The 24,598-nt window shown below is 46.5% G+C and overlaps 1 protein-coding gene across 1 annotated transcript in view; it reads left to right on the top strand.

Annotated features, from left to right (window-relative positions):
- The window catches only part of T265_13426 (hypothetical protein), a gene marked incomplete at both ends in the record, with an annotated part of 35,808 nt that extends 11,425 nt beyond the window's left edge, over positions 1–24,383 (top strand). The window contains 6 exons of the mRNA XM_009168811.1: positions 2,229–2,461; positions 5,655–5,843; positions 9,431–9,664; positions 11,182–11,666; positions 19,814–19,919; positions 23,978–24,383. Coding sequence (XP_009167075.1) covers positions 2,229–2,461; positions 5,655–5,843; positions 9,431–9,664; positions 11,182–11,666; positions 19,814–19,919; positions 23,978–24,382 — 1,652 coding nt within the window. The remainder of the gene's footprint in view (positions 1–2,228; positions 2,462–5,654; positions 5,844–9,430; positions 9,665–11,181; positions 11,667–19,813; positions 19,920–23,977) is intronic.
- Positions 24,384–24,598: the final 215 nt, after the last annotated feature.

Below are 24,598 nucleotides of genomic sequence, written 5' to 3' on the forward strand. Positions count from 1 at the left end.
CGACCTGGTGTATATACAGTGACAACAGTTGAAGGAAAGCGTTAGATGGTCGCGTGCGGACAGACTTCACTGTGATCGCACAACACGATCATTGTGCCTAGAAAACAAAGTGGTACTGCTTGTTTCTGACCCCTGGCACTTAGGGAGCACCGATTGGTCAACGTCTGAAATTTCTAGACGTTTCCAGTGACTATCAAAGTCAAGTAATCTCAACGCAGTTAGTATGTATGGTTCTCGAAACGGTTCACACTAGCTTGAACACTCGGTCTGGAACTCAGCGTGCCTCCGAATCGACAACTGTTTCCAGTCAGTCGTACGACGTGGAGTCACGTTACCTCACAGACCAAACGAACAAAATCTCAACTCTAATTGTGGTAGGTCAAACAATGATCGAGTGGTTCTACACCGATTTACTGCAGTTGAATTTTGTTTCCTCGGATTGCCCCGATTGTCTTAGCTACATCGCTGATTGCGGAGAGAGTCTGACACTAAATAACACCTAATGGGTAACAATCACCATTATGTTCACTTTGTGAAATGAATTTCCATGCGATATTGATGAGGATATACCCATAAATTTTAGTCCTTCTTTGTATAGTTACAAAAGCAACATGAAGCCAATACAACGTTAGCATGCCATCTTTTTGGAACTGATCGTGAATTTAAGCTGTTTATTTCGTTTTGTGTTATGGATCACCACCTTTCAGTCATGTCAGTCTCTGGTTTCGGGATTCCATTAGACCGTATCAGCGCTCGTTTTGACTATCTATCAATACCGGCTAGTATGCAGTGAAATAATACGATGACTGGTGGTGAGACGATGAACCGAATTCATACGTTCATTGGCTGATTGTCTTGTCACCTTGTAAGCTCTTTTCTCCACCGTAATTTCGAAGATCCTACGTCATTATCGGGGTTATACAGCTTTGTTAAGCAGCTTTAACATTGACTGGAGGAAACGTGCGGCGCCAGTCAGTGACCCGGCTGATGATTATTCACTTAAGTCGAATACGATCTACGATTCTTAATGAGGTGTACCAACACTCACAAGTGTAACTCTACATCACCAGAAGAACTGTTAGTGGGTCGTGTGATCCACCAGAGAGGGGACTAGATCAATCAAACTGATGACCGAAAATTCCCCGAGAAGGGACGAAGACGTTAATCAGGCAACTGTTCCGAACAGCGAACTACCAAGCAGAAGTGGTTGGTTCGGGAAAAGCTATTCTATCAGGAAGGTCAGCTTCCTGAAAGCAACCACTGAAGGCCCGGAATCTACGGCGACTCTTAGCTCCGCTGAGTGTTGACCAGACAGACAACGCCCCCTCAAGATGCAGCGCGTCACAGCCTTGTATCAAACCCAGACGCCGCGAGTCAGCGTTGGTCAAGGTCAGAGAACGCCCCCGCATGTCACAACCTCGTAACGAAGCCAGACGTGTGCCTCAGCATTGGACCAAGTTCAGACGGTGTCCTTCCAATAAATAGCTTGAGACCGCTGTACTTTTCGCACTCGACGCACTCACGCTCTCGCACTCGCTTGTTCGGAATATAGCTGTTGTGTTCCCTTGTGTGAGTCTTTTTTCTCCGGCACTAGGAAGTGGAGCAGGTCACGGCAGATACCTCAGATTGGCGAATCAGCAGATATAACATATTCGCTATGCTTCACTTTCTGTCTCACGCTCGTCCGGTGAGCGCAGCGTGATTTGAACGCGAAGCGATCACCAACGTGCCCAAGAAGTGTACGAACTGGAGTGCTTTTCCGACCAAACCTGTAAGGACGAAATGCTGATTGAACTTTCAAACTTCCAGACAAACCATAGGTGCCTCAGAGGGAGAATTAATTCACACAATGGGAACTTCCATCCGAGAAGTCGTCACCCAAGGGGCAGTCAACACGTGTCCATGTGATGTAGATTGGGTGATTGAAGAGTGAGTGGTGCTGTATCCTGTCTGAGCGCGAGTTGATCACATTCACGGCCGAACGGTTTGGTCTTTAACTGCTAACCAGAAGGTCGAAGGTTTGAGACCCCCGTTGTTTCGTGAGATCCTAATTGAAATGAAAAAAACTTCTTAGCTTTTGACATAGATTGACTTTATTTACAGGACAACATCGACCGGAATTTCAGTGCTAGTCAGATCTCTAATGCATGTCGACGCATGCGCTAGCCCGAACAAAATCCACTTGACTTTCCGCACACTCAAATGACGATTTTGTATATTTTATACAGCCCCTAACAGCAAGTCTACCACTCAACGTTATGCAGGCGTTGCTGAGCTCGTTTCCATTAGATCGGTGAGCGAGAACGATCTGAGTGGTTCAGGCGTGCAATCCGACCGCATTGTGGGGCAACTGGTCTATAGCTTGCTCTTGGAGGATCACGGTCCCCACTTGATGATGAAAGATACGGAAACGGAACACAAGCAAGTTATGGTATCGGAATCGGAAATGGGTGAGAACAAGGTATGTTCGGCCAGTACTACCTATTCACATTCGTATTGTTATGACACAGTCTTCCTCTTATATGGACCACCTTTGGGTGGACAACCGGTTGTGAATAGGTAGACTTGCAAACTCCGTATTCGCCTAATCTTATTTTATCTACTTTTCATGTCCGCGACTGTTCAGCCTATTATTTTGTCCTATGTTCCTCCCAAAAAGCATCGAACAAGCCACATTCTCTTCTAGAGACATGCCAATGGGATTATTATTAGTCCGAGTCACATAATCGATGAAGTGACGTTGAAGCTTATCTGAGGGATCCATTCAGTGTGTATTTGTACTCCTGTACCTCTGTTATCAAGCTCCTGGTGATGTGACTGAGGTGAAGTTATCGCATCAAAATAGAAAATGATAAGTGGGAGATCTGTATTGTTTCTCCACCGGTCCTACTTCCGTTGTCGCCGCCCTGCATCACCTCACTGTTATGCGTTCCGTTCAAGACATCCGTCAGTGAGGAACAGTGTTCGAAACTCATGGGTTTCAGACTGATTCAGAAGATACTGTGAAAGATAGGCCCACGGATCTGCCACTACTAGATTCATCTGGTGACTCCACTGATTTTTCGGTAATCCTCAGAAGTGCAACTGCTACAACTTTCCTCAATTTCCATACATTGACATATTCTGAGGCTCAAATGAACTTTCTGGACAAAGCTCGTTTACGTCCACTATCGATGCGATCTTGATAGTCGAAGCACAGCCGTCTATCGCTTAATTTGGTGTTGAAACATACAGTTTGATCTGTTGCATGATCCGGAATAACGTTCACGTATTCTTCGGAATCAAACTTGTTGCGAATTTTAAAACGGGGCCTGGCTCAGCATGATTTGAATTCTGGTGCGCTTCCTGTTGCAAAAATATCCCATAAATATTGAGTAGGGATAGCAGCTTGGATTGATTTTAGCCTCAAAATACATTCGGATATTAGGAAGTGTGTGGCAAACGGCCAGCATCTGAAGAGATATTCATAGAGTGAACCAAAACTTACGCTTTTGAGGGCAACGCACACTGTTTTACCTACGCAGTTGCCCTCTTTTCACATTGAGAAGACCAATGACCTGTCCTTCATAATCACTTGTTTAACTGCTTGCTGTCAGTTATTGTGTGGTGAGGGAGGGATATCCTTTACGAAGAGATTTTCCACTTGTCAACAGAAACCACACAATAGCGACTTGTACCTTACCATTGTCGTGATCCCATAACTCGAACAAGAAAGAGCCTCGGTTCGCTTCTGGAAGCTCATTGTGTTGAGCAAAATCACTGCGTTTCTATTAGTGAGCACCGTTCCAAATCCAACCGACTGCGAGTGGTTCGGCTCCTAATTGATTCTTTCCTGACGTGTGTCGCCTGGACTTTGGTTGTTTTTATTGTCCTGACGGTTTATCTACAATACTGAATGAAGCAAATAAAGCTTGGCTTGTGTTCGCCTTCATTTGTACAGTGTGAAATACCGAGACGAGATTGATTGGAAGGTTTTGAACCGGAGTCGGGCATCTATGGGTTTGTGGTACCGTCTCGTAACCTGTTGCAGGCTCTGCATCACTTCCTACCCGTACACACAACTTTTCCCAGTAAACACACCTCGTACACAGGTTAGTAGGACTGGATTGGTCGGAAACACAGGTGAACTGTTCAGAATGGTATTGCTTCTACTTACCCTGTCCCTGAATTGACAGTACCAGTGTGACGGCTTATACTACTGATGAAATAAACGAGCAATAGCTGTTCAAAACAGCCTGAAGCGCTACCCCTGCATCTGATCGAAAGCTGAATTGGAATTTACTGAGCCGCTCGGCTGCGTTTCAAACGACTGTGAACAGATAGTGCTCGCAAGTTTCATCCCGGGTAGGGCACCAAGTTAAAGGCATTGAATTTAAAGTCGTCCGTTGTGAAACATGATCAGGGCGGTTACAACAAAGCACAATTTCGTTTGCACAGATATTTTGGGAAAGCAGCTCTGTATTAGTTGAAGGAGCGGCGCTTTGAGCTACTCTAACGGATATTACTCGCACGTTTCATCAGTAGCCATCTGACAGTTGGCTTACCGCTTGACTGTAAATTCCCAATAAGCGTTCCACTGAAACTCTCAGGAATTGACGACTGACGTCTAGGCATTTATGTGAAAGAATAAACGTTAGTGTTCACTGTCATGGCATCATGATCGGGGTGGCCGGTGAATCCAGCTGGGTCTGTATTTGATCTCATTCCCCCGGCTTGCATGTAGCAACGTACTCCGCTCCGCACAAACCGCCCGTAGTTTGGCTACTATGCTTGGCCGTCAAGCGTGCCGACGACCGTTGTTGACCAGGGAATCTGTTTCGGATATCATATATCGGATATGATATGAACCAGTTCTCTTTAAATTGCTAGTTTTCAGTTTTTAACGGTCCAATGTATGTGCACAGCGCATACAGAGCTGTGCAGTCTACACTGCCGTAGGTTGTGTTGTTTCTTGACATTTTACTGTTTACTACTGTTCAATGTGTAGGTTCAACCCGCTTGCTCTTCCTCGAGCTGGCGTAGGCGCTTCCTGCAAGAGTTCAAATTTACAAACTGTTGGAACATATGATCACTTTTATCTGTTGTCAAAGTGAGCAAAACAAGCACGAACGGTTTTGAGACCCACTGCTCTTGCTGTTTGAAAAGAATGTAAGCGTTCTCTTAATCCACCTAAACTAGTCAGTCTGAAATGTCTACGCTTTCCTGTCTCCGGCTGATTAAATGTCATATGCAAACGTAGGCGCAACCTGTGTCGTCCAAGATCATTAGTCAGTGAATTTCAACCGAGTGGATTAGAACAAACAAGTCCACGAGTTTGGTGAACGAGGTGGCCTCTAAGGACTAAGGCTACTTTTGACACACGTGGACGGCTAGAGGAAACGGTACCCCCACCCGTTGTGTAGTTCCCAGGTTCGGTGTTCCAGACTAAACAAGGTGGGAATAGAATTGTGGGTATTCCGATCCTTTCGGGAACTGCAATTCACTCTGAAGTTGAAAATGTCAAGATTCACTAGCTTATTCTGAACAAACACATCAATGAGGCTCTTGGCTTTCAATTTCTCTATTGTGGCAATCCTAGTAACGACAGGTTTTTCACCATTGCGCTTACCAACAACACATTTCGCTCTCGATTACCTGTATCTTACGTCCTGAAGCTTCACAAGTTGGAGGATGTCCGTTCGACCGCCGAATACAGAACTGCGTTCGAACTGGAATTATGGCGCGCAAACGAAGAGGCCAAGTTCACCGCACGCTTAAAACAGCGCGAACAGCTTCTGATGGCAACACTGGCCGAAGAGTGGCACAAGAGAGACAACGAACGGGAGGCTATCTGCAGGAAAAAAGTGAGCACACCCGGTTGTACTGCAATCAGATTTAAGAAAACAACATTTCTCTCAATGAATCGTTCAGCTGCATTGTAATGTGCCATACGGCACCTCCCACAACTTTGTCACAGTACATCTTTTGCATTTCAAGTGATAGTCCAACCTAAATTTCATGTTTTAGTCGTCCCCATTTTCGATAAGCTTGAGTGTGCGTGTAACAACTAGTGAACACACTGACCAAGTTGTGCAAAGAGCCTAGATCTGTTTGTCACATTTACCCTTGTGCGAATACGGTTGACTTGGACTGAGTGCTAACAAGGCCGTGAAATTAGTTCACGGAAGAGACAGTGCGTCTCCGATCGCTGCTAGAAGCCCATGAGGTGCTAGACGAGCTAGCTGCGCCCGTACCCTAGAAGCTGCTGAGAACCACGCGTGCTATCACACTTTCATCACAACAACGTCCTGTGTGTGTATAGACGCTAGGCAACGCCCACGGTGAGAAATTTGTTCTGAAACTACGACCATCAACTGATATGCTCCAGGACCTCGGTAATTCAGCCGTGCGTTGTGCGCCACAGCAAAAAAATGTAAACCGTCAAACTATCGTACCGTTTGGTGCACGACGGAATCACGAGGGTCGTACATGCCTAGACAGAATCAAGCAAAATGCCACGTTCTAAACACGAACTTTCCTGTCAGTAGCTTTGCACCTTAACCCCTGTATCAGCATAACAGTAGCGAGACTTGGGATGAACTGTGTTCAGAGTGATCCATTCTACTTGATCTTATCAGAATAAATACGACTTGATGGTGATTGAGGACACCTCTCGTTCAAACAAGCGTGACAGGCAAAGTTTCCATCGAATTTTTATTCGACTTACTTCAGCCACTCTGTTGGCAAGTTTTTTTAATGGCTTTCAAGTCAACGATTTTATATTAACACCCTGACTGAACAACCAGAATAGTACGCGATTTTTTTTCGCAATGCAAAACCAGGATCGATACACTTCCAGCTCTTTAAAGTACTCCGAAGCAGTTCGCTGAAATACTCTTCGATGTAATCTGTGTGCTTTCAGAATTCGAAAATAAATCACACTGGTTGGGAGACAGCAGCGCACAAAAATGCACTCATTCAACACTCTTACGACTGCACTCTAGGTGCACCAGGAAGTGACTTGTTTTTCGCTAGAGTACTTTGATCTTGTGTGCCTCACTTGTGCAACCTAATGCAGCGGCTGTTCTACTCTTCCTGCAAAGACTTCTTGACAGAATACCCATTGAGATTTGGTTTGGTTTTACGACTAGCAGCCTAATTTTTTTCCGAGTCTTGCCGTAGCCAGCTTCTACATTAGAGACAAGTAACTTTCATCAACTCTCATCCCACTAATTTTCACCCTTCTGGATCACGCTTAGCAAGCGTCTTCCTTAGTCTGAACCGATTTTGGGGAACACCTACTGGGGGAAACCGTTCATATGCCAAAGGCAACTACTACTGGCTAAGTGAAACCTGGTCAGTGCTATGAGCGCATCTGTACGATCATGACTGAACGAGTTAGAGGCTTCCAAAGACAGATATTCCGTATCCAGAAGCTTGTTTTGCACCTTTCAGTCGGAATCCCGAATATGACACAGATACCCGATGGGCGTGGTGACTCCCTTTAAAATAGCTTTCCGAGAGACGATCGTCCAGATGGAGAAAACACGAATACCACCTTCTTGTTTTGCCGTTCTGTCCGAATGCTCGAGTCTAAGCAGAAGTAAGAGAATTACAAAGACAGCTCCAAACCGTAGACCTCTCGCTGCATAAAACCGTTCAGCTGTAGCACCCTTTCGGTGCCTATCTGCCACCGATTTTGGGAACACCTACTGGGGGAAACCGTTCATATGCCAAAGGCAACTACTACTGGCTAAGTGAAACCTGGTCAGTGCTATGAGCGCATCTGTACGATCATGACTGAACGAGTTAGAGGCTTCCAAAGACAGATATTCCGTATCCAGAAGCTTGTTTTGCACCTTTCAGTCGGAATCCCGAATATGACACAGATACCCGATGGGCGTGGTGACTCCCTTTAAAATAGCTTTCCGAGAGACGATCGTCCAGATGGAGAAAACACGAATACCACCTTCTTGTTTTGCCGTTCTGTCCGAATGCTCGAGTCTAAGCAGAAGTAAGAGAATTACAAAGACAGCTCCAAACCGTAGACCTCTCGCTGCATAAAACCGTTCAGCTGTAGCCCCCTTTCGGTGCCTACCTGCCATGCCACTCGAAGGAAGCACGAGGGCTGGGATACTGGCAGGTTGCCCAAGCCTAGACAGGGGAAGTCGAGAGGCAGAGGTCGGGTTCGAATCACGGACCTTCCGGTCAGTAGCTTCGCACTCTAACCACTTGGACCATCTCGCCCCCCTCTCGGTGCATAACACCTGCCCTAATCCCTGAGCTATCTTATGTTCATCTAACGTTTGCTTCCCACATGAACCGACTATGTGCTTAACACAACTGCAGTACCGCAAAACAAGTAGCATTCACTCATAGTGGGAACCCTTGTATTTCGACTTACAGACTTCACTAATCTTAAGTAAAACAGAGGACCAAAAATACCAAGCACAAGAATACGTACGCGTGGTGCTGATGAATTTTGCCTAATTAGGCACATTCTGTTGTGGGACGGTTTAGGGGCAACATCCCAAACGCAGAAACATGCGATTCTAACTGTGTCCAAACCCGGCCTTGATAGGTGTGCCGGTCATTTGTTCAGGCGCGAAAAACATGGGTATGGCGTGATACCGCTTCGGGAGAGGGAATGACGACTCAAAACACTGATTGAAGCTGCTATGGACTGTTCAGCGGATATCCCTTCTTCAGACGCTCTCTTGAGAATGATTATGTCTGTTGTCTGGTCCCGAGTTGAATGCTTCATCGATTGCAAAGTACTTCTTGTAACGACTCATCTTGCAGGTCCCACAGCAAGTGCTACGACGGCATCCCCCTCGCACACAAAATACAATAAAATACGTCATGTGCTGAAAAAAGAGAAGGGAGTGAACGTCGGCAAACAACCAGCTCTTGATCGATGGTAGACTTCGTGACACATGAGCTCCGAAATCAAATTTTGCAAAGCTACAACTGGTGTGAGTTCGACTAACGAGACGTTCAGTTTCCTAAGATGAATGTTGAAATTGTTTAGGAAGTCATTTCAACGGAAAGTGATTATGGGTTGAACTGTTGGTGGGGTTTCCATAAAAGAAACTACTTACAAAGTTGCTGAAAACTCTTCGACAACCCACGACCGGTTTCGCCCTTCCTGGGGCTCATCAGGTAGGCAAAATCCCCGAATTTCCGTGAACCTCATGTTCTACTTGGTGAGGTTGTTCATTGCTTTCTCGATGATCCCAAAAATTAGCTCGAACTATCTTAGGAGTTAACGCTTGGACATTTGAACACGAAATGAGTGGCTTCAACCTACTAGTGTATTTTCGGTTGTCTCCGTGTAGACTTGTTAGTGCTTTTCTCAGATCGTGTATCAGCGATTCCACAAGATTTACTTTTAAACCGTTTCGTCTGTGGTAACATGTTGCACTACATCCCCCGTATTTTGTCCGATTAGTTGTCCGAGTATCAGACCTTAGAGGACAAACTACGCAGCACTCTGGCGGAGCTGGCGACCCGTGAATGCCAGCTAGCGGCGGGCGAAACTGAGTTAGCACGGATCCGTCAGGAAACAGCCCAACAAGCAGAACTCAAACGAAAGGAAACTGCACAGCAAGCCAGAGCGGAAATCCGTGAACTGGAGACTCAGCTGAAGATGGAGAAGACAGAGTCTCAACGTTGGAGAGAACAGGTACTTTATTTAGAGTTGCGTATCAAGTTAGTTCACAGATGGTACATCCCTTTGTTACTCCCGGGCTACAACATTCGATACTTTACTAACGTTCATTTTAAGAAAGGGGTACAAAGGACTTTATTCCAAGTGGTTCGGGATGGTTCACCAATTCTCCCATGTTCATTTTGGCCAATCATTTCGAAATGGTTTGGCGGATGGACGAACCTATTGAATATTTGAAACTGACTTGGTTGCCCTAGCTAGGTTTCACATCTGGTACGAATTGGTGGTTCATCAGGAAGCTCGGACTTGTTCGACTTGATCACGAGTACTTACGCACCCTGTCACGATAGATATATGCGCTTCGTCACCTGAAACTTCTGAACTGTCGATACTGTCCAGTGTTGGTGAATCCTATCTACAATTTTTGTTCGTACATCTGAAGTCCCTCAGTCGCTTTCCCGAGTATTTTCAGGAAGTCCTGCTTTATTCCCGGGAATTACGAATAAACCATAGTTTGTCGTTTCACAGGGGTTTGGAAAACGACCGATTATTTATTTCTACTAATTGTCACTTACAATGTGCATGCGCAATCCTTTGTGAAATAGCTTAGGACACAAGTGGCTCTGGGTTTGTCCTATCCGGGACCCACTCTTTTGTCCCAGGTTTTCTTGTCATGTAGACGTGAAATCGGTAGGTACTATCTGCGAGGCAAACATGTGACTGCAACTGATTCATTCACATCGACTGAACGGTGCCAGTAGTCATGGTCAAAATAGTAGTATTGCTATTTGGTGTTGGAAGTAGGGCCATAGATCAAAAGCGCGTAAATGACACCAACAGTCCCCAATTTGGGACATGTGTTGCGTATGCCGAACCATCGTTTGCCGAAGAGAGTGCTGTTTTCCATGCCCAATTCGGAGTGGCGTAAACAGAGAGGTGGCCAACCCATGACCTGGCAGAGGAGTATGAAGAAGATCACAAAACGCTTGGGTGCTGTCGGTGCTTCTCGCCTTCCAGGATGGGGACCGCGTGATCCTCACTGTGCCTGGTTGGAGACACTACAAGATATGGCTGCCAACCGATGTCAGTGGCGTTCTTGTTGTCAGTTTCTGTCCAGATTGCCTGAGTGAATGTCTGGAGGTGTAGGCACCTCGGAATGATTGTGTTACGCTAGCACTAAGTCCCTCCCCCATCCACCTTTATTCTTTTCTTTACAATAAGGCTTTCAAATAAGTCATGGTTGTACGGCAGTGAAGCATCGGTGTTGAGCACTGATGTTGTGCTGTCGTTGATGATGATGATGACAGTCCCCAATTTGGATTTAAAAAGCCAGGACTCACTATCCTGCACAATTTGACTCTGAAACAGGTCACCTGGTCAGTAACACACGAGCCGTTGAAACGGATTATTTGTTGACAGCAGTCAACACCTACCCAACTGCTTCCAAAGACAGTTTCTCGTACACTGACTACAACCTTAGAAGATAGTTGGAACTTCGGTCACGTGATCAAAACCTTCGTTTGAATTTTCAGGCAGAGGAGTTGCGCGCCCGATGCACTGACTTGGAAAATGAAGTCAATAGCGTTCGTAACCGGTTAGTTCAGGCGCAATCACATAAACCCAACGAATCCATCGATCGGAATCGGTCAGAACAACAGCAGGCCAGTTATCAACTGGAGTTGGCGAAACTGGCAACAGAGTTGGCCAAGTCTCGAGAGACCATAGTGGAGGTACGGCGTCAGCTGGAAGACGCGCAACGTGGTCGTGATCGGTACAAACACTTATGGACACGTGCACTACATGAAGTGGCTCGCGTAAAACAAGAGGCGGATTTCAATGCGCGCCAGTCGTTGGCTAAAAGGGAGGCTGAATTAGAGCAACTGCGGATGCGCTATTTGAATATGGAACAAAAAGAAATTATGGCGAAGGCTGCTGGAATGCCAGAAAGTCAGCCCACTGCTTCTCAGACTCACGAATGTGTACAGTTGTACGGATCAACAAGAGATCGGACAGACAGGTAACCAGTTGCACATACCAATTAGTCCCTCTTAGTAAACCCCAGTATTCACAATCTTAAAGACATGACTTAGAGGGTCTCTAAAGCTTCTGGGGGGCATCAGTTTTCTTTTCTAGGTTTTGATATAACCCAAGGGGAGCCGGGTTAACCCACAACGCAGGATGACAACTACATTAGTTGGTTTACAGTCTGTCTTGTGTGTTCAAGCAAAGTATCTCTGGTTGAAGATTTCGACGGCGTTGGATTACTGAGCAGAATGCTATATCTTGGGGGGAATGGATCACCTGTGAGTTGGTTTGACATGTACCCCAAATGACTGTTCAATGTTACCATTCAGCAAGAAGGTTATCTAAAATTTTTAGGATGGATACAAGGTACAACGAATTCACTATGCGGCTTACTCCTATGTATTATGTTTATTTCTCCTCAAACAGCCGTCAAAATGCACCAGACAGTTCCGGAATTGAACAAAAACAGTCCGCAGCAGGAACAGCGGATTCTGAACTGGAACGTCTCATGGGGGAACGCGACAGTCTACTGAGTACCGGAGTTTACGAGCCCGATGATCCGATTATCATCAATTTGGAAAAACGGATCCAAGAACTCCTGAGTCAACAATAGATCATGTTTTCTTTCATCTGCGCAATCCTTTCCCATAGACTTTTCTCATACAATGCATACTCTTTTCATGCTCAGTACTGTTGCATCAAGACATTCATAGGCGGTCGTCCGTAAGGACACGAATACCAGCCAGTCGAGGTTGGGCTCGACAAAGAAAAACACCGAGTTCTCTGCGTTGTGGAGTAAGAGGATGTTCCTTCCTAGTGTGGCATTTGTATGACTGAAAAATCTTCCGGCTGCAGTACCCTTTCGGTGCCTAACTACAATGCCACCACACCGCGTTCTCTGTGTTGTGAAGTAAGAGGATGTCCCTTTCTGGTGTGGTATCTGTATGGCTGAAAAAATCGCTCAGCCGTAGCACTGTTTCGGGGCTTAACTACAATGCCACCCGAGGAAATCACCAGGGCTGGGATACTGCCAGGTTGCCCAAGCCTAGGCAAGAGACATCGAGATGCAAAGACCAGGTTCGAACCTTACAGTCAGTAAATTCGCGCTCTGACCACTGAGCCATCTCGCCCCCTGTATGGCTGAAGGCCACCTGAGGGATCGAAAGCATGGAATGCCACTTCCCAAGTTTACAGAACTTATATTCCAAACCACTAAATCTGTAACATTGTGAAAGAAGATGGTCCAAAGGGTGTAGGAAAGTAACTTGATGTAGTATATCCAAAGTCTATAACGAACGTTAGCGGACGGGATAGCTGTTTTTAGGAATGTCCATGCTCAGTTCCATTTACATTCAAAATATACGGATATTATGGAGGTATTATAGCGGGCTTTGAAAGCGAAATATCCATGCTGAGACTATTTTCAAGCCTACATTTCTAGAACTCTGTGCAGTACACGGAGTTCACTTTCGAGCAGGTGAACACGCCTTCAAAATAGACGATGCGAATAACATTACGCTGGTATGTGAAGTTTGATACCGTTAGTGTTACGGGCACTAGTGGTGGATGTTGGTCTGGGTGTTGAGCACACCGAGTGGGCGCAACCCATCCTCCACAGCATGGCTCACGCGGTCCTCGTGCGTGGCACAGACAAGCTTTTCACTTCTTGTGACGACCATTTACGAAGTTCTTAACGAAAACCGATGTATATGTCCACAACTACTGTGACTCTTTGGAGACGAATTACCTCCTAGATAGAAAAAGCAGATTTCTGAAGCAACCATGAGCACGCCACACACTGTCAATAACCGGATAGCCAAAAGATTCCTTTTAGAAGGTGGACTGTATCATAAGACTTAGAAAATCGGTCTCAAGGTGAGGAATTTCGCATCGTCGACCGTTATTCGAAATACGAAGCGTTTCCGCTTGCGATCAACGTAAACGGTGAAAGGAGAAAAAACGGGCCGATGATGGCCGCACGGGAGTTGGTAGCCATCTTAAGGAAACAACTGTTTCCGGAGCGTCAGTGACAGCAAACCTTATCTTTCAGAGTGTCACTCATCCTAACTTACCTTTGTGAAGACAGCTGTTTGAACGACATTATTTGTTTTGCCGCCAACGTAGAATCCGCACGTCGCTAAGCTGTTTCCACCACAAAGCAGAGAGCTTAAGCAAATTCGACGGATTAATGGGATCGTCTTGCAAGACCACGGGACTAAAAGTCCAAATTTCTTGCCAGAGCAGTACATCCCTTTCCAGGAGTACCTTCTGGAGGTTCCGAAACGTTTCCACGTGGAAGAGTGCAGCGTGCTTTTTGCACTGAACAGTGGATTACCTCTTGTATCCACCTTCTTCTGACAGCTTTCATACGATGGAGTTTCCCACTTTACATTAACTAGATGCTCCAGATTACCGATGTTCTAACACATGATTCACACGTACTAACATATCACGGTGATTTCGCATAATAGTCGTTGGTCCCGTATTAGGAAATGCTGGTTTTGGAATCAGCTGAACTTGGATGATAGCTAGTGGTTAAGGCTGTCCAGAAAGTCCTGGTCCGAACCCAACCCTTGAATTTCGATTTTTCCTGTCTAGGCTTGAGCAGTTTGGCAATATTTCAGGTTTCGTGCATTCCTCGAGTTACATGGTAGTTGTGCATCGGAAGAGTACCATCGCTAAACCAATGAGAGCCACCAAAGAGACATGATATCATGAATACGTATTTTTATACGGCGATGAAAACGTCTCAGAGGGACAGCACACATTAATAGAAGGCGAGCGGAGCGCATATGTGAGACGAGTCTGTTTTGCACCGCGTTTCAAATGGCGAACGTAAAACGCAGCCAGAAGAATTTAACGTTCGGGTTTAAAGAATGATTTGGAAGTGCCTGCAGTTGTGACGGCCGGGTTAACCGTAGATAAAAGCAACTTGTGGTGGACTGATCTGTCAGTCCTTGAGAATGTGACACGGGGATGTTGCTGGCAACGGGGAGAAAGAGTACGTGTAAGAGGGAGAACAGAAGCGTCACCAGTCGCCTTTTCGTTTACGCGCGCTTCTTTGCGTAGCAAGGAGACCCGGCCGATGGCACCATGCGGCGGCCGATTAGGCTTGAGGTTATTTATAATTGGGTGACTCAAGGTTGTTCGTGGGCTAGAATACGGTATATGTGCCTCAGACCTAGGTAGGAGGACCACTCGGGGCCTCATCCAAAAGTCTAACCGCAAGGCAGCGGTGGTTAGCGTGAGACCGCCAGAAAGGTCCATATTTTTGGGGAGCAAGTCGCCACATTTTGTGACCACCAAACTAAAACACTAGAAGACTTAGTCGGACACGCGACTACGGACCAACCTGATACCGTAAACTCCGAGTACCACACGTTCACCCTCCAGTGTAGCCCAGTTGGCTGCGGTTCAAAAGCCGTCACATGGTAAAGTTCGGTCTTTTGGTGACTGGTGACGAAATTTGCCTCCATACAACTAAGCATGCCACGAATGTGCTAACTGGAAGTGTGACCCGACATCTCGTTGAGACGTACGGATGTACAGTCGATGGATACCTGACGACAAGATTATCCAGTCCTCACCCAGAAAATGCAGCCCAATATGACGTATATGGGGGATGACGTGCAGTTATGGATACTTTGGAAAAAAGTTTGTACGTCCGAAACATTTATCAGCAGAGCGAAATGAGATTACCCGACCATGTTAGTGATAGCGTGAACGTCTTGTTTTTCTGAAGGCGTCCACACTTCATGGATAAATAGTCTTTGTCCGGAAGTGCTCCCAGTAGGGGTAACCCATTCGTGTTTGTGGACGAGAATCTCAAAGTTATTGATGCAGCTTTCACGGAGGCCTCATACCACCAAGCTGAACTGAAACGACTCCTACTGAAACTAATTCACGGCTAGACGAACACAAGCGGCACGCCCAAGTTACGAACCATCAGCAGCCCATAACCTAGCTCCTGTGCAATTGCTAGCACTATTAACATGCGATGCCTAGTCAACAACTATTCAAAAAGATCAGTCAAACGAACGAAGGCTGTATTCTTTATCTAACGAGAGTTATAATAGTAATGAACTTCTGAACTCGATGTGGTGGCGTCTACGTTCGTCGCTTAATCTGAAAGGCCGCCAGTCTGAAAATAAGAAATCCAGGCATCAAAAAGAACGTACTTGAAGCAACGTTATCTCCTCCTCGGTCAGCGGTCTTCTTTTAAACTTAGGAAGAAGATCGTAATACTCAACCGCCTGCCCAGGAGGGATTGAACACTTCACCACATAGGTAGAGGACGGTTGCTGGGATGATGTGGGCGTTTGTGTAGCTGACATGAAAAAGCGATTAAATGGTCAACGTGTTTACTTGGTGAACCCTTCAGTTGGCTGCGAAACTTGATCAATGGTACGTGCTTCCTCACCTGAACCGTTGCACACACAAAGATAAATCATCTGATAGAAGACCTACCACATTAAACATAACTGTCGTTGCACGGGCCGGAGGCATTGTTCAATTTGCACTTGGAGAGAGAAAAACAAAGGTTGAGTGGAAAACTAGATCAAGATAGGGTAAACAATGAGAACACGCATTCCCAATAGGATCTAAGAATTGAAGGAGTGAATGAATGAAGCCTCCTAACAACAAGGTCTAAGGCAATATTGGTAGTCGCTTTGGCTTCTACCGAGTAGAAAAAACAAGCCTTACCTGGTTAGGATTCCTGTGGCGTGAGTTGTCTATTTGCCATTTTTTTCCGGGGCGCTGGCTTGAAACCGCCGAAGCCGTGGTTGCAACCCACTGAAAAGGACGATCATCTCCTCTGAGCATGATACCGTGGTGAAGAAAACTTTCTTCCGCAACCTCTGGGTTGAAGGACAACGATAGATTCACCCGAATCAATCACACTCAGCAGCTACTGGACCGGATCAACAGACAGGCAAGTAGTGGAGACATGGATCCTCGTGAAAACCCTTCCAAATATACAGCGGCCTTGTGAGAGTCCTGGGTAAAAATAACGCCCCATCGACAGCGGTGATAGCCACCTTCCCCCCTCCCACGAATGCACCACTAGAGAAGACTGATCTACCAACATCGGGGAATCCGGTGGCTATGGATAAAACAGTCAGTATTTCACTGCCGCTCCTCGGTCAACGATCGCTCAGTGACACAACACTCCACCCGGCGATAGGCAGCGACAAGCAAAGTATGGCGATAGGACAGGCTACAATCGGGGAAAGTACTGCAGATGCAAGTCCAAAGCGTACGATCGGCGGCACCAACACATATATCCAATGGATTCGTCAACCAACCAGTTGAATAATCAATATTAATGGGGTCAGTTCGTGCTAGGGATCAAGCCGGCTAATACGTTATTACTACTCCGGGTGATTGGCAATACGTACATAACTGCACCCGGTATCACAATGTACATGTCGCATATCAGGCAGTCAGCGTTCACCCTGTACACCAGAATGACCCCCAAAGCACCGAGTTCGCCATTTAGCCGACTACTGCTTAGGCAACAGCGCTTTGGTTCCACCAAATAAGAGACCGTTATGGTGTATAAGGTTACTACTATACATAAGGAGTGGTACGCAGGCGAAACGAAACCGGCTATTCAGATGACCGGCAGGTTACAAAAAATGCGACGTTCCAAAGCAAACAGGCGGCACTGAGAAAATCATCGGAAATCCCAGTTGCAATGTCCGGGACATCATCCGATAGCTAGGATGAGATGGCTCAAATATTTAGAGCGCGAATTTACTGACCGGAAGGTCCGTGGTTCGAACCCGACCTCTAACTCTCGACTTCCCCTGTCTAGGCTTCGGACAACCTGGCAGTATCCTAGCCCTCGTGCTTCCTTCGGGTAGCATAGCAGCTTGGCATCGGAAGGGTGTTACAGCTAAACGATTTGTTTTGTTATTTTTAGGACATACCACTGAAGACATGTCAGGAAAACATTCGTGTTTCTTCCTTCAGTAAGCTACACAGAGGCAATCATAGCTACAACACTTCTCTACAGCCAGCAACTGATACGGAAAACGCTGTTGCCCGCTGATGAACAGCGCCCCATTGAGAATCACTTGGTCTGAGAAGCGTCTACAGCACCCAAAAATTAAGTCTGCATCGAAGACAGACATTCACTCGGTTCGTCGTGCCTAGTAAAAAGTGATTATCGTTCGGCTGTTAAACCCTTCCGGTGCCACACGGAGAAGGTACAAGGGTTGGGATACTGCCAGGTTGCCCAAGACTAGACAGGGAAAGTCGAGAAGCGGTAACCGGGTTCCCTCCACGGACCTTCCAGTCCGTAAATTCCAGCTCTAACCACTGAGACATCTCGCGCCCTCTATTACTGCGCCTAACAAGACATGTAGTTTTTCAAGAATGCCGAACTGCAATTTCTGCTGTATTATCTAAAGCAAACATATTTATTACTCGAGAAACGAGCTTTCCTAGCGCGGTTCCGTCTATGTAGGAGACAGTCTGGAAACTTCACCTCTTTGTTTTAGGCATTTCTACGGATGTTCGCGGACGAAACAACTAATTCGATAAGAATCGCCAATAAAAGTACTCGTCTGGCAAGAAATCGTCATTACGGAACACTGTATACTCTACTGGAGTATGGCACCCAGATACCTGGTGGACAAGGCACTCCGGTAGAGAGTTTTGTTTTGGAGAGGCGACCCAGGGAACCCTATCGGTTGCATAAAAACTGAAATCTGGTAGCAACGGCCCAGACTTTTTTTCAGACGCGGATCCCATACTTACGACGTAAAGATATGTCGAACCTGCGTAGCATGCGTCACAGTTTCTCCTATTATTCCGTTTACTTGTCTCTGCACCCCGTAAGACATGAGCTCCTGAAACAGTCTGTGATTTGGTACCTAATCAAATGTCTTACTAAAGCCCGCACTTACGAAGGCAACCTGACTGCAGAACTCACGAACGACCCATCTCTCCCTAGCTAAATGCGGACTGGAGTTTCGTATATTTTTTATAAGCCGACAACGCTGTTTCACCGTTGGTAAGACTTTCCATCACTCTGCGCATCGTAGATGCGAAACTCACTGGTCTGAGTTGCTAGGTCCCGTCGGGCTTCATCGGTTTCGCATCAATTTCACCACTGCCACTCTCAATTCCAACGTTGAATGGCCAAGTGCGCGTCAAGCAAGCGTACAAAAGCCTCCAGAAGGCAGGCCCAGTCTTAGAGTGAAAAGACAAAGTGTTTGAGGGAAAGGACCTAGTGCTGACCTATCACAAGGATTCTGAGGTGCCCATATCTCCAAGCGCTCAATCAGACAATCTGAAAATAAAATAACAACGCGAACGCCATTGACTGAGATAATCAAAGCTATCCGTGTCGCTGGGAACTTTGCTTATAGAGTTTTGGGCGTGTACACGGAAGCCACTGGATCCAAGAATAGTCACCATCACTCCTTGATACAAGGAGCTATATGCACACGGGTTCTGAGTATAAGTCAACGAGACAATCGATAAAAAAGCAGTTCAAGCGTAGCATATATGAGGACAACAGCGTGGTTGGATCAGGAGGCATAGGAAATGAAAAAGGATGATGTTGCTGTCCTTAAAAGTGACAGTCAGGACTAATATTGAAAAACTAATATATGATAAACATCTAGAGCTGGAGAGATCGGGAAGGGAGCTAGGCATCGAAGGCAGTTGCTTAGATGCATGAGTGCCATTGAGGGTGCGGCTAGACCATGTTTGACAATGCCTCTAACCATTGTGTGCCCTCTCGGGGTCCCCATCCAGGAAGACAGCAATGACCAGCGCAGCTGAGTTTGCTGGTATTGGGTTTCATCCTTTGCTGCTAAGTTATTGTTTTACCCCCCTGGCTCATTTCAACCCTTCGCGTGGTTGTCCGGTAAGAATCCTTCGAGAAAGTCTGGCGACTGGCAGAAATAAGTAACAGTAACAGTCATTCAACTGTAACGGCCTTCCGGTGCCTCGTTGCCATGCCACCCGAAGGAAGCACCAGGGCTGGGATACCGCCAGTTTGCCCAGGCCCAGAGAGAAGAAGTCGAGATGTACAGATCGGGTTCGATCCATGGACCTTCAGGTTGGTGAATTCGTGCTGTCCTCTGCAATAGGAGTGTGAAGGCAGTGAGGTGTTTCCCTCAGGCGACCAGCATGTCCATATTTATGTAAGCAGCGATGCTGCCTTTCCTCGAGGAAGGACGGGTTAGAAAAGGCCGGCCCAAAATCCGCACAGTTCGATCACCCAAAGGTAGATCGTGACCGCCGGCGCATTATTCAACACGGCCGAAATACTTCTAAAATCAGAGTTCGGTGCCGCTTAAGAGGTATCTGATGAGCATAGCCGTATCGGGAGTGAGACAGTAGTGGCTTATTCCCCTACACCCTTAGTTCGGACAGTCCATTGCAGCCAAGACGGTTGGACTACTGAGTCATCGGCTCCGGGAAGAGTCCTCAAAGAAACCCCAAACTCCGCTGCCTCTTGGTTCAGCAATGCGCTGTCTATTAACAATAAACAAACAAACAACTTTGTATATCCTTTTATCCCTTCTATGTAGGAGCTTTTAACGTCCTTACTCTATGTCAAGTTGGTAAACAGGCAATACTCGGTGAAACCTTATACTCCCTTGAAATTGATGTATGCTGTCTCCGAAACACGCATACAAGATCCGAGCGTTATACACATCAAAGCACCAACGACTAACTCAGCTCTTCCACATTTCTTCCTCGATGTGTTCGGTGACCCAGAAGCGACGAATCGTGGAATAAATGGCGTGGGAGTTGCACTCAACCCCAGACCTGAATGAGTTTTTCTGGATTAGATCCCAGAGATTAGTCGTCAGCGCCGTCCAGTTATCCAGCCAAATGAAGCTCAATGTCTGCGACACAAAAAGTGGCGCCTGTTTGAGGTAATATAATAATAATTAATAATAATAATAATAATAATAATAAAAATAATAATCGTTCGGCCGTAACACCCTTCTGGTGCCTCGCTGCCGCGTCACGTAGAGGAAGCACGACGGGTGACATACTGCCAGGTTGTCCAAGCCTACAGAGAAGTCGAGGCAGATGTCTGGTCCGAACCACGGACCTTCCGATCAGTAAATTCGCTCTGTAATCACAGTCATCTCGCCGTGTTTACACCCCAGCGGACTGAGAAGGATACTTTCCACCGAGAGTCATCCAGGCTCATTCGTCAAACAAGAAGCAGTGACATCGTGATCCCTGCGGGCGATATGAATGCTCAAGGCGGCCGTTCGAGCCTTTTGGAATCACATCTGGACGGTTGATTCGGAGTCGATGCTCGTCGCACAAACAACGGACAGCGACTTTTCCAGTTGTGTACGGATCATGAACTGTTTCTGACCAGCACGAGGTTTTAGCATAAACGTTGGTATTGGCAACCTGGCGGCCACCAACTGCAAATCAACTGTGGATCCAGTTAGATCACGTCGCCATCAGCCACTGGTGAAGAGCCACAATTCAAGACTGCCGCTCCTTCTGGGACACACCGATTGATTCCAATCACGCCATGGTGCATGCACGCCTGACAGTTCGCTTCCCTTCGGGCCCTTGCAACTCAGCAAGAAGCATGCTAATCCACTGTCTTCGAACAACTACCATATCTCAAGCGTATCGATCTGAGCTCGCCCAACAACTCTTTACTGAAAACCAATACTGTACTGATAGTCAACACATGGATGAAGTATGGCAAAATATGAAAGGAGCTATGCTAGCTGCTGTCTGTCTCACTTCTCTGGTTCGACCACAAAACAACTGGATGCTGTCGAGGTCGCTATCCATGAATGAGGCCAGGGAATCCTTACCAACAAGCAACGAGTAAGGCAGTGCCAAATAGTGAAGAATCTAAGGAAAGACCTGGAGCTCTGGTGCACACCGAAAGCTCGGGGATGGAGAAGGCTTTTGATACCGGGAACAGCCTTCTCCTATACCAACTGGTACGCTCGAGTGGCCCTACGAAAACAGCGGTCGTCGAAACGATAAATGAAAAAGGTGGCTCGTCAATTCACTCGCAAAAACGTCAACTGGAAAGATGGGCCGAACACTTCGAAGAAGTCTGGGTGGCCTGCTGTAAAACAGCCTATCGAGATGGTGCCAATCGGAAGGATAAATAAGGTACGAAATATCCGTACTGGAACGTGCGAAGGCACAAGGACCGGACGGTCTCTATCCAGCGTGTTGAAAGAAAGTGGAGACTCCCTGGCGACCCATCTGACAAAGTTTATTAGTGCCTGTAGAATGGGGCATGTTGACGGGGACGCTGTATGAAAGCCACCGTGGCATCAGCCTGGTAGCTGTGGTATCGAAGGTGCTCTCTAGACCTATCCTTCGAAGGGTGACTGAACACAAAGAGAGAGGTCCATGAAAACCAAGCTGGGTTCTGTCCTACAACAGGATACACCGGCCGAATCTTCACACTCCGATAGATTCTAAAAGAGCGGCACTCCTTCCAGAAACCAACAATGGTTGTATTCCTTGACTTGAAAGCTGCCTTTGACTATATGGACCGCCAAGTATTATGGCAATGTCTATGGACCTCCTATTGACCTCCTTAAGGCACCGTACGCTAACTCCCGTGGCCGTGTGAAGACCGATAAGAATCTCTCTTCTGAGTTAATCACATCAAGCGGTGTCAGTCAAGGCTGTACTTATTTGCCCCTCCTCCACAACTTCGTAATTGATACAAATATGGGAGAACCACTATCAGCCTATAATGCCCGTTAGGTAGAAGTGCTCCCGGAACGTTTGTTCACAGATATTGAGTACGCAAACGACATAAGTATTCTTGGATCTGACGCCATGGTAATGAAAACAATACTATATATATATATATATATATGTATATATATATATGAATATGTTAAATAGTGAATATAATAACAATACTAAATAATTCCGCCCCACCGTTTGGAACGCGCTTCACACCTGCAAGACTAGCTGGGCTCGAATCTTCACATCGTGCTTGAGGATGAGCCGATTGAGGTACTAGACAAGTTTGCTTACCTGAGCAGCTGTATCAGTCCTGCTGGTTTCGCGAAAGATGATATTCCCATCAGGATTAAAGGGGCCAGAGCAGCTTTTGTGAACATGTGTCACCTGTGGCGTAGGCCTACCATCAGCTTATCCGTCAGTGTTCGAGTTCACAATGCTGCGATGCGATCCATATTGCCATACAGGTCTGAAACGTGGCCGCTGCGCACGGGGGACGTCAAAAGACATTCAGTGTTTGATCATCGATTTCTACGGAGCATTGCTCAAGTCTGGTGGAAACACCGGGTCAGAAATGCTGAAGTACGTTGAACGGTTTTTGGAAGATATAACTCACTCACAATAGATGAACTGATCACCCTCAATAAGTTGTGTTGGCCTAGCCACGTGCCCAGCATGCCAGTCGACCGAATTCCTCGGAGGGTTCTTTTCGCACAACCACACGAAAGTTGAAATCGGTCGGTGGTGGTCAAACAACGACTTGGCAGCGAAGGTTGAAAGCCGTCGCCAGCAAACTCAGCTGCGCTGGCCATTGCTTTTTCCCTGGATGGGGACCCCGAGGGGACACATCAATGATTATAGGCATTGTCAGACATGTCCCATTCGTGCTATCGGTGACACTCGTTAGTAACGCCGTTAGTTGGCCAAGAACTAATATAAATCTGCCCTGAAGCGCCATCATGCTGCTGGACCAGATGTTCAGAGCTATTCAAATAGATGTTCAAAGATGGAGAAGAATCTTTGGGTTCCACCTTGACTAGGTTGTTTGTACGCATTTGCACAGGAAAGTGTTCCATAGGATTGCGACCAATCGTTGGTCGTACCCGCGTTCAAAAGACGTACCCCAACCGACTGTTCCTACAACAGGGATACGAGCCGTAAGCCTGTGGTAACACGGCCACTGGCTTCTCTTGTATTGCGACGCATATCTTCGGAAAGGTAGGACGTAAATCCTGGAGCCTCAATCAGGATTTTGATCAGCAACGGGATGGATTGTTCGTATGTTCCCATTTCCTCAGGTGCGTAGCCAAACATGGTATACTAGAATCGGTTTTCCTCAAAATTTTAGGTAGTCTTGGACGATGAATATATACTCTCAGCCACATGGGTCCACCATGAAGTTGATGATCGGTTTCGTGCCCTGTATTTCGAACCTTTTGGGTTATGATCTACAGTGTAATGTCCAATAGCATTCTCACTAGTTGAGTTTGTCAGGGTTTCTCCCTCCATTTTTGTCAGCAACGTTATTATGTAGTGCACGATCCAGGCGATAATGAAACTGGGTGAAAATATCGCAAGGAAAGTGACGGAGTGGACATCGTTTTGTTGTTTGGTAATTATTCGTGCGCGCAAGGCATTTTAAAGATGATGATTGGATGTGGTCCCTATTCAAGTCTGTGTTTTGCATCTTCACAGCGCATTGTGTACCTTTACGACTTTCTGTCCTGTGGTGCTCCCCTGGTAATTCAGAATGAAGAACCTGAATTTCTCGATCGGTTCACACACCCTGCCGCCTGTATAAGCCATGCCTCCACCATGATGGATGAAGTCAGCGAGCGGGTAAGCAAGGAACAAGCAGCATTTCCCAGATTGCGTCATCTATGGTCGGAAATTTTCACTTGGAGCCTAAAGGTCTTGTATAGAAGACTGAAAGGCAGATACGACGAACCAAGGACCTCGAGCACCCTGAGACCTTCGATCACCTGACTCCGTAGAATCGGAAGAGTCGGCTGGTAGCGGTGGATACTTAATGAAAGATGCTCAACCGGATACTTGATAACGAACCCCAATCGTTCAAGCAGTGGACTGACCCCATGAAGTTCCAGCAGTTAAGACATGTACTACATATGCCTAACCACCGTCTGACAAATAAACTGTCCTTTTGTGTTCCACACCAACGTCGGTGAAGGGTTCGCGGAG

This window comes from Opisthorchis viverrini (genome assembly GCF_000715545.1).
Source record: "Opisthorchis viverrini unplaced genomic scaffold opera_v5_65, whole genome shotgun sequence".
Lineage (NCBI taxonomy): Eukaryota > Metazoa > Platyhelminthes > Trematoda > Opisthorchiida > Opisthorchiidae > Opisthorchis > Opisthorchis viverrini.